Source organism: Meleagris gallopavo, chromosome 4, assembly GCF_000146605.3.
Source record: "Meleagris gallopavo isolate NT-WF06-2002-E0010 breed Aviagen turkey brand Nicholas breeding stock chromosome 4, Turkey_5.1, whole genome shotgun sequence".
Lineage (NCBI taxonomy): Eukaryota > Metazoa > Chordata > Aves > Galliformes > Phasianidae > Meleagris > Meleagris gallopavo.
The window spans coordinates 53,166,891-53,177,427 of record NC_015014.2 but is presented as its reverse complement, the minus strand read 5'-3'; the positions used below and the strand labels follow the sequence as shown (position 1 = coordinate 53,177,427).

The 10,537-nt window shown below is 36.8% G+C and overlaps 2 protein-coding genes across 2 annotated transcripts in view; both read left to right on the top strand.

Moving 5' to 3' along the window:
* The window catches only part of ZCCHC4 (zinc finger CCHC-type containing 4), a gene marked incomplete at its 5' end in the record, with an annotated part of 10,609 nt that extends 197 nt beyond the window's left edge, over nucleotides 1–10,412 (top strand). The window contains 12 exons of the mRNA XM_010710352.2: nucleotides 86–204; nucleotides 1,132–1,214; nucleotides 1,865–2,140; nucleotides 2,556–2,636; nucleotides 2,942–3,014; nucleotides 4,458–4,608; nucleotides 5,056–5,156; nucleotides 6,298–6,419; nucleotides 7,127–7,202; nucleotides 7,729–7,780; nucleotides 8,515–8,659; nucleotides 10,139–10,412. Coding sequence (XP_010708654.1) covers nucleotides 86–204; nucleotides 1,132–1,214; nucleotides 1,865–2,140; nucleotides 2,556–2,636; nucleotides 2,942–3,014; nucleotides 4,458–4,608; nucleotides 5,056–5,156; nucleotides 6,298–6,419; nucleotides 7,127–7,202; nucleotides 7,729–7,780; nucleotides 8,515–8,659; nucleotides 10,139–10,280 — 1,421 coding nt within the window. The remainder of the gene's footprint in view (nucleotides 1–85; nucleotides 205–1,131; nucleotides 1,215–1,864; nucleotides 2,141–2,555; nucleotides 2,637–2,941; nucleotides 3,015–4,457; nucleotides 4,609–5,055; nucleotides 5,157–6,297; nucleotides 6,420–7,126; nucleotides 7,203–7,728; nucleotides 7,781–8,514; nucleotides 8,660–10,138) is intronic.
* Nucleotides 10,313–10,537, top strand: part of ANAPC4 (anaphase promoting complex subunit 4) — a 20,606-nt gene continuing 20,381 nt past the window's right edge. Inside the window, exons 1-2 of the mRNA XM_010710324.2 lie at nucleotides 10,313–10,333; nucleotides 10,394–10,537. The exon at nucleotides 10,394–10,537 is cut by the window's right edge and continues 207 nt beyond it. Coding sequence (XP_010708626.2) covers nucleotides 10,313–10,333; nucleotides 10,394–10,537 — 165 coding nt within the window. The remainder of the gene's footprint in view (nucleotides 10,334–10,393) is intronic.

Below are 10,537 nucleotides of genomic sequence, written 5' to 3'. Positions count from 1 at the left end.
GAGCTCTGAGGGCAGCGAGGGGGGGGTGGCCACATATCTTGAGGAAGCCCGGGAGGCATAAAGCAGGTGGGCCTCCTGTTGTTAGGTCCTGCTCTCCTGTTTGTGAAGACCAGCCAAGGAAAAGAGGAAGGGAGAAGATTCTATGCTTGTTCGGCTTGTAGGGACAGAAAGGATTGTAAATTCTTCCAGTGGGAGGATGAGAAGGTAAGAGAGGGCTGCTTCATGCTGAGGGGGGGTGTGAGGGATTTTTTTTGCTTTTTTTCTTTTACTCTAACAGAAAACTGAGAAAATGTAAATGTTGTTTTGGAAATCTGTGGTAATTGTTCTGCAAGTGCTTTCCTAACAGTATTCAGGTAGCAGACGGCTTTCTGTGAGGAGAAGATGTTTCAGGTACACTTTTCAAAGAGGGCTGCCCTACGTATTGAGCAGAAGTGTTTGTTACTGTGTTACCAACACCGCTGAGTTGGGGTTGTGAGTTTTGCCACTATAGTGCAACGCTGAGCAAACGATAGTTCTGACTGTGGGAGGTCCTCATCTGCAGTCCGGGCAGAGAAAACTGGGTGGGTGCAGCAGACATTGTGCAGTGCCCAGAGAGGGCGGTAGGGGTCAGATCTGTAGGTTTTGTGGCGATGTCCTGATGCTGTTAGCTATGAGATGAGTGTGTTTTGTGGGAATGAGGGCACAGGTTCAGCAAAGGGCTGGTGTGCATTTAAATAATGGTACACGAGAGTCTTCGGCAGCGTTTCTGTCAGTCACGTGGGATAGTTTTTCAGAGGGAATTCTATCAACTGTAGGAACACATTAACAGACAGTCTGTCCATTTCTTTATTGTAAGCGCGTTTTGAGATTTTTTCCTTCTATGTTACATGTGGTAAAGGAACTGAATTCTTACATTTATTTATTTGTTGCTGCGTGGTTTGAATTCAGAAAGAGACTTCTGTGTAGCTTGCCACTAAACTACACAGTCATGCTTGTTACTCTCAGCCAGGAACACCAGGAACATGACAGTTTTCCTGAGCAGAGGAGCTGAAGCACAAGACCTTTGATGCACTCATTTTGCTTAATCATGAGATTTGATTTACAACACAGTGATTCCTGCTCTTTAACTTCTTATATGCATAAATTTTATAGGTATCACAAACTAGACTTGCAGCACGTGAAGAATATAATAGAAGTCATCAGCCGCCTTGTACTCACAGGCAGAATGTGGAAAGGTATTGTTGCTAAGTGCATTTTCATTAGTAAAAGTCAGTCTTATGTAAGTTCAGAGACTTTGTATGAAGGCACAGTGTTTCTGGATTCTTTGGAAAATGAAAGCATGGCACAGGCATATGGAAAAAATAAGAAAAGACTGTCTATAAAGTGTAAATAGCATTGAACATCTGATTAGAACACAATGCTTTCAACTGAGGAACTGTGCCTTTTTATTTTCATAGCTGCAGTTTTTTTCCTTATGTTAGTGCTCTTAATGTGTTAACAAACAGGTCTGTAGCAGTGCAAGTTCAGAAAGTTATTCCTGATTTGCACAGATTATACAGTAACAGTAATTTGTGAGTTATGTACAAACAAGTAGTCCTGGATGTTTATAGTTGATACGTTCTTCTCTTCTGTAATCTAGTTATTTTACAAACTCTCAATGTCTTTGATCACTGCATTACTTACTTGCTTTTAGGGGAGATTTTCAAAGTGTCCTATGAACATTTTTTTCATAAATATTATTTCACTGGCATGTAGTTAGTGGAGTTTTGCAAAAGCAGCTTAAACTACTTGCCTCTGTAAATGTCTTGAAAACATGAAACCCATTTTGTATCTCCTTTCATTTATTTTATAGAGATTTTTTCAAAATTGCCTTTTATATTTATAGATACAAGAATTTTGTTCTGTTGCCTTTATCAAAGAGGAGATTTTGTCAGGAATGCCAGCAATTGCTATTGCCAGATGAATGGGAAAAACACTCGAGTCATCAGTTCCTGTATGATATCTCCACTGTCCAGTTAAGAAGTCCCAGTCAACTTTTGTATCCACTAGAAAATAAAAAAACAAATGCACAGTATTTATTTGCAGACAGAAGTTGCCAGTTTCTACTGGACCTTATTATTTCACTAGGATTCAGACGAGTGCTATCTGTTGGAACACCTAGGTATGTATAATAAGAGGTTCACTATGCTTTAATTGGTTGGCAGTATTCAGGCACTTAGTGGGAACATGCTTTGAGCTCACAAGACACACAAGAAGACTGTAGCTGCATTGCAGTTAAATTCCCTCTCACCCACTTATGTGGTTTTTAAATGTCGTGCTAATGCTTCTTACCAAAGTGACACTGAGTTACTTAGCTTATGTTTTGGGGTTTTATTGTGGTGATTCTCTAGTCTCCGCTGACTTACCATCTTTTAAGGCCATCATATTTTTCTAACTTTAAATGTTGGCCAAATTGCTCCATTTTCTTTATCTGTTTGGTTTTAGGCTTAGTAAAATACCAGATATTCTTCTCTTGCAAGATCTTTTTTGAAGCTGGTGGTTATATCTTACATTTCTTTGTTCTGATTATGCTTCAGGCTTCATGAAATGATCCAGTCAAAAGCGTTACAAGAAGACGACTTCGGGGTTAGAAGCCTTCTGCTAGATATTGACTTCAGGTAGGTATTTATAACATTTTGATAAATGTTATGTGTCTGAATAGTATATGCAAAGATTCATTTTCTTATTACTTTAAAAGATAAATTGGTGGTTATTCTCCATTTCTTCTCTTTTCCATTTTCACTTCTGTACCCTGACAGTAGTGACAGCAGTTTATGAGGAAAAATAGTTGTACTTAATTGTTTCCATTATCATGTTTTCAGTAATTGGAACTCAAAAATGTTGTCTTTGTAAAGGCCTTTGTTTCAATGTGAATTCCCCTTAGGGCAAGCAAGAAGTAACTCCTATTCTTCTTATTTTACAGGTATTCACAATTTTACACAGAAGATGAGTTCTGCCACTACAACATGTTTAATCATTATTTTTTTGGTGGAGAGGTAAGGACAAGTATTTCTTGAATGCTTTGTGAAGCAATACATGTTGTTGATAGAGAATACTGGCTAGTCTAGATGGTTAGTTAGAAGACAACTGTCATGAGATAAAAATGGTCAGCATACTGGAAATTAAAAAAAAAAACAAAAAAAAAACAAAAAAAACAACAATGCATTTTCAGTAAGTCTTTCCCACTTGATTCAAAGATAAAGTCATGAGACTTTAGGAACATGCTAACTAATGTTATTTAAACAGCTTAATGTTTCTTTTATTAAAATGACAGTTTGGTGTGAGTTGTTGCCTATTATTAGTATAGGCAAGCCCTGTTCCTGTGTTGTTGCCACAGAATTGTTTTATTCCCAGCCTCATGAGCCAAGCACATGCCACAGTACTCATTCACTGATACTTGAGAGGGAAGGTTTTCCTGGTTTACTCCAGGCAAGTAAGGTCAAAAGGTCAAAAACTTTTTTTTTAATAGAGGATCATAGTTTAATCTAATTCTAAGCACTCTTCTCAAAGCACTTTTCCCAGTATCCTAACTCACTGTTTAGTCTTCCCCTGCCATAATTAGTAAGCCATGACTGAGTTGCATAAACATTCTTACTGCAGTACCTTTCATACTGCATAGGTCAGGCTTTTTTCTTTTTTCTCATTCTAAAGCATAATTTTAGTGAGCTCTTGAAAATAAAAAGAATCTTCTAGCATGAAATGGAAAGCTGATCTAAAAGCCTTACCTTTGAATATCTTAGATTTGTTAGTCTATTCAAGTTTTGTATTTTTCAATTAAAAGACTGTTTACCTGCATTACTGCATGACTGAAGTGTTTTTGCCAAGCTGTGGAAAGCTGACACCTGTAACGACATGCATCATTTCAAGGTCTGAATTGCACTTCTGAATGTAGATTAATATTATAATTCTGTCTTTGGAATTCAATGGAATCCAGGCAATAGAAGAGGACACTGCATGCTGGCAGTGAATATGTAGCTTTTTCCATTTCCTTTGATAATAGAGTCCAAGCTGGATTGGTTTCTATAACCAGTATGGATTGAATCAATTTTCAGTGGGCTGAAATTTCTCCTATTAATAACGTCTAACAGAATAAAATAAAAGGGCATTAATTACATGTATTCTGAGTCTGAACTCTGCTCTCTTGCATGACAACCTGTTTTTTCCAAGTCATATTTACTACCCTTAAGAAAAAGAGTATTTTAGACAACATTAACTGCATCTGTCCGTGGTAATGTCGTATATAACTGAATGGGGCATTGCTTTTGGTTCTTCAGATCCAGAATTTTTTTGAAATGCTACATTCACCAACACAAGAAGTAATCTACATTGTTAAAGTTCAAATTTGTAAAACAATAATTATAGTTCTTAATAAAATCTTTGCAGATCTTAAAACTCTATTTTACAGCTATTAAATCTGTATTCCTCCCTGTTTCTTACAGGCTGCGCATGAAACTTGTAGGAAATTCTTACACGAAGAGAAAGATGAAAGAGTAATTATGGTGGCTGATCCCCCGTTTGGAGGTTTAGTGGAAGCACTGGCTTCTAGTTTTAAAAAACTGATGGCAATGTGGAAGGATACAGAAAAAGGAGGCATGTATTACAAATAGGTGAATTAAGCTGTAAAGTTACTGTAAGAAAAAGTATCTGTTCAAATCTGTAATTATTGCTACTTGAGTGAATGTTAACATGTGCATAATTTCTAAGATGAAGTATATTTAAGTCTCTCTTAAATGTGGATTTGTAAAAATAAACTTTACAATTGAAGTGGACTTCAAGGGTAGAGAAGAATAACCAATTAAAACACAATACCACTTCTTAGCAACCTAGGCAGGTGACAAGACTTGTTTGGTGTAAGTTGAACTTACAGCCCAGTGTATGTAAATATGCCAAAAACTTCTTTTCCCTTAAAGGAGCTAGTTACTATGCTTAAGTAGTGTGCATATGCATGCTTATGGATTCAGAACACTTACTGTCAATTTTTCATGCTTCACATACATTGTTTTTCTTTAATGTACATCCAAGCCTTTTTATCACTAGGTAATAAGAACCAAGAGATGCCCATGTTCTGGATATTTCCATACTTCTTTGAATCCCGTATTCTTGAATTTTTCCCAAGCCTCAGTATGATGGATTATCAGGTATGACCAAGCCCAGTGACTTTGCTGAATTTTGGTTGTGTGCAGTGTGGGCAGGAATATAAATGGAAGTGGATATAATGGCAGTACTTATCTTTGGATGGGCCTTTTTGCATTTCTCACTGTCTTGGAGGACCTGCAAACTATGTGATGCTCATTTGGTGAAGTCATGCCTTCGATAACTTTATCACACACTTCTATGCTTCATTATATACCTTAAGCCTTCTGTCACCAGTCCGTTATCTCAATTCTTTGGAAATGTTTTCAGGGGGATAGATTTTGCACTAATTTAAGTACATGCATACTGCAGAAGTGAGAGTAGCTTGAAGAATGTTTCATTTTGTGCAGATGTTCAAATGTAGCTTGGTGGGTAATGCCCAGCTCTGATAAAAGGAAGTTTAAGGTCTTTTGTCTTCATAACTGCTAGAGAATAAATGACAACAATGGAAATTGTCGGAAAGTGGGATAAATGAAGTTGTCAGTAATAAAGCAATAGTCTGGCATCCATTCCATAGGTTGAATATTTACATAAGTGACTTTTAAGAGATCAGTTATGCTAACTTTTATTTTCTCATATAACATCTTGACATAAAGTTTGATATGGGTGTTCAAGACAATATATCTTGTAGAATGGAAATTAGTAGAAGAAAATTGGAAACTGATGCTAGTCTAGGCTGTATTCCTGCTAGTATTCATGAGAATTTTGGGGGCAAGTCTTGGGAAGCAGTGCTAGAAACAAGCATTGCTGATTGAGTTTGCAGCTTTGTAATTGTTTTGAGGTAGTTTGAGATGCACATCAGCTCTAGTTCTGTCAGACAAGACAAATGGTATAGTTTTGTTTATTTTATAACAGATTGTGTTTTTGTTAAACCCCTCTTTAGTGTCAAACAACTGAAATATTATCCCAGATATCCCGTACAGAAGAGTAAAAGGAAGTAAAATAGGACAGTTGAAGTGTATTATGGTTTCAAAAATTTAAAAGGAATTGAGACAAAATACTTGGTGTAAAATCTGTAATCTAATTCAGGGTTAGCATCTTCCAGATTTAAAGAACAATTTCGTAAGACACATATAAAGAGAACAAACATGCAAATATTTCTATTTTACCTTAGTACTTTTTTATAACAACTGTTCTTTTTTCTAGGTAGATTATGATAATCATGCTCTATATAAACATGGTAAAACAGGTCGCAGACAATCCCCTGTCCGTATCTTCACGAATCTGTCCCCAAGTATGATTGTACTTCCTGCAGAAGAGGGCTACAGGTAAATTGTGTTACAAGTCAAGGGAGTGACTGAAAGAGTGCCTTTGTTCTTAGGGCATGAAGGTTTAAAGGACTTTGGGACGTGCTGCTTAGTACTGTTGTGCCTAACTTTTGGATACCAGGTTCAAGAGCACATTTCACTGTTGTAGTCTAAGTTCACATGTTCTCTAAGCAATATGAAAGGGAACTGGGCATTTATAAGGAGTTTACATTTCTGTTCTCTAAGCAATATGAAAGGGAACTGGGCATTTAGAAGGAGTTTACATTTCTGTTGAGGAATGATGGGGTTCCTCAGCTGAGCTGTATGAATTATGCATGTCCATGGGAGATAGAGATTTACAGCTAACCAAAATAATCAGCTTGGTTGAGACACTAGTTAATAATACAAGCACTAAAAAGCATCAGGGACAAATGGATTTTACTGATAAAATTCATTTAGCAGAGTTTGGTTGTTTTTGTTTTTTTTTTTGCTGTTGCTATTTTTGAATTCATGCACCTGGATTTTTACTATTTGTGTGTATCGTGTCTAAATGATTATGAAGCTGTGGGCCAAAGTGGAAGTTAATGAATCAAAAACATATTTAATTTAGTGAAGTGATATTTCAATCCCTGTATTTACTGTAGAACCTGTATAAATTTCATTCATATTGCTTCTTGAGCAAATACTGGATTTTTTTGAGCAAACACTTAGGATTTTATTTTTTCCAGGTTTTGCGCTATCTGTCAGCGCTATGTTAGTTCTGGCAACCACCACTGTGAAATATGCAATTCATGTACATCAAAAGTAAGTATTTTGCCTTCTTCCTCAGTCACCATATTAGCAGCAATCTTCTACTTTCAGGTGACAGCAGTCTTAATAGATTTTATTATATTTGCTTTGATCTAAAAAAAAAAAACAAAACTATTTTGATACTGATTTCTTTAGGAATCCCCAGACAATTCAATTTGTTTGTCGTCTTCACTGGACATCATTACTTAACAGGAATTAATTTCTATCGCCTGATTCCTTTACACTGGGAAGAGGACTGGAAAAGTTACCTACTTGTCACTTCGACCATCCCTTATGCATCACTGGTCTCTTACACATTCATTTCTTCTTATGTGTTGGAAGTTGTAAAGCACACTAACTTCCAAATGTAGCCATTTTACTGTGATTGCAGATTCTCAGCACTACTGTTTTTAAATGTAGTCCTTTCTCCCCAGGACCTGTTTCTGTAAATAGTAGGTAATATACACGAGTAGTTCAGTTTTAGGAGCTAATCAGTGTTTTTTAAAAACAAACAGTGCATTTATTCATCTGTTAATTGTAGGATGGCAGACGATGGAAGCATTGTGTTCTTTGCAAGAAATGTGTGAAACCCTGTAAGTACAGAAAAATACTCACCTAAATAAAAGTACGTTTAAATGGTAGTCTGAAGATACTGAGATGACAGACCAGATAAATAAATATTCTGGAAAATAAATAAAATGGGATCATACAGAAGACATGGAGTAAAGGAAAAATCTCAATTTCACACAAGTTGTTGTAAGAAACTTAGTTATCATATTTGCACACAGTGGAAATATACGTAAGTTCTTGTCAGGGCTAAATCTTACTTATATTTTTAAAGGGAAAAATCTGTAATATTTTGATTTGTCATATAAATGTTTCCTAATTTTGTAAAGCTTTTTGTAAGAACTTCATAAACACAGAGACAATTGTGAAAATGTTTCTAAGAGCATTATTAAGTTATGTTTCATACACAAATGCACACTTGTATTTACAGCTGTTTAAACAGCTGGAGCAATCAATCTTGTTGATATAGAAATTGCATCTTTGTAAATCCATTTTAACATAGGGGCTATTTTTCATGTCAAGATCCCATGCAGGATAGTTATAATAGCAAAATAATTAAATTATATTTAAATAGTATCTCTAATGAATATTTATCAAATAAGATAAAGGACCAGAAACTGAATGCACACATCTCTGAAAATGTAAAAAATAAATAAAATAAAATAAAAATCCTGGCAAAACAGCTTGTATTTAGAATTCAACTTCAGGATGATAATTCTGAACCCTCTGAAGATCATAAACCATGCTGCTTATTTTGCAGCTTGGTTTCACTGTAACAAATGCAACTGCTGTGCTCTGGAAAACCACACATGTGAGAAGATTGACGTGGGCTGCTTTGTTTGTGGCAAGGCAGGTCACAAACGCAGCACCTGTCCCAGCCTCTCCTGCACCAGAACATCTGGCCAGTAAGTGCGATACTGCGTTATTGTAATGAAAGAGGTTTTACATGAGAAGTGATCTTATTTCATGCAAATGCTTTAGGAAGAGATAATTTTAGGCTTTGTGTGCTGTTATCTTAAACTGTTGCCCACTTGCTGTGTTGCTGGAGAGTGCATACAAAAGGAAGATTTGATAAAACCTAGCATCGCTGAGGCAGGTATCTTCCTCTGGTTCCCCATTCCTTAAATGTGTTTTCTTTCCAAATGGGTTCACACAGAACTCACAGTTCTCACAGAACTTTGAGTGGTGCACTGGTAGCACTGTCAAGAAGATGCAAAATTAATCTAAAGTAATATAATGCTTTAATCCCCTTCAGATTCCTCATAGAAGGGCAGAGTATATAGTTGCTGCACTGTTTTCATTGCTTCTTGTCTCCTTTGCTTTGTTTTCAAATCTTATGTTGTTTTTTTTTTTTCCCAACTGGTAGTTCAGGTGTTTTCTGCAATAGTGTCTAAATCTGTACTATATAACAACTTTATTAATGAGGACACATTAAGTACATTTATGCTGCCATGACTATAATTCTTGAACATACACAAACACATACTTGTATTTATCAAAAGACAAAAAGTGCATGGTCATCAGATAAAACTAACTGAAAAAAAGGGAAGGGGATGTTGCTGGAGATGGTCCAGTGAAAGAGTCAATCTTGGCAGTTTAGGATAGCTGGCCCATGCTTCTAACAGCCCCTGCAGAGAGCGTTTGGTTTGGTTTGTGATTCTCACTTTAGATGGATGTAACACTGGAAATGCAGATCTTCCCTCCCAAAAGATGCACTGTGTTGCACAGTGACATTCAGACAGTGGGGCTCTCGGGTCAGCAGCAAGCTCAATGGCAGTGGACTACAGGAGTCTTACTTCATGCCCTGCTATGACACTCATCTAAATTTTGCTTATGGAGTATTAGAGCTGAAGTGTAGCTGTACTTTATATTTAGCATATTTATATGTAGCAGTACTTCATTTTCTTGAAAAAGTGAAAATGATACTAAAAGAAATTCAAGCAACCTCATCTGTTTCTTCAGTCAGGTGTACATTGTGCTGGGATGGTTCAGTCCTTTCAGGCCATCAGTGTGGTGCTGATGAACTACTGAAAATAACTTAGGCTTATTTTCCTAGTAAAAATATCTAGATATGTTTTCCTTATTAAAATTATTCCATGCTTTCTACTATTAAATACATCCTTTGTCAGAGACAAAAAAAAAGTCCACACGCGCTGTTTTGCACTTGGGGGCATGCAAAGGTAAATGCTGAGTAATCTCTGCCATTTTTTATTTTTCAGTTAAGTGGGCAATTTTAGGAACAGTCAATGTCAGAATATCCTTTATCTAAGATGGCAAATCCTGGGACTGTACTTGTAAGGTGTATGCACAACTCGTATGAAAAACCAGCAAATACAGAAGTCCAGTCACCATTTTATTATAATCTTTATGTTCTTTCTTTACAGAGCTGGCAAAGGCAGAAAACAAAAGCAGAAAACCCTAAAAACTCTAAATAGGGCAAAGCTGGGGGTCTGTAGAAGATGGGCCATGAAGCACGCCATATTCTCCAGGAGGAAAATGAAGAAGAAAAAAGATGAGATTACTTGATACAAGATTGTTCAAGAGATTTTTTTTTTTTTATGGCCAGCCTTTCTAAAAATGCTAATACCAACGTTCAAATAAAACCTGATCTAATGTAAAGTGACAATCCTTTACGTTAGGCATCGTTACAGGAACGGACGCGCAGACGCCTTACCGCGCATTCCCACAACACACAACTCGCGCGACCGCTCGTTGCGCTCCGCCCCGGAGCAGGAAGCGGCACCTCCGGAAGCCGGCAGCGGAGGGCGGGAGGCGGCGCGGCG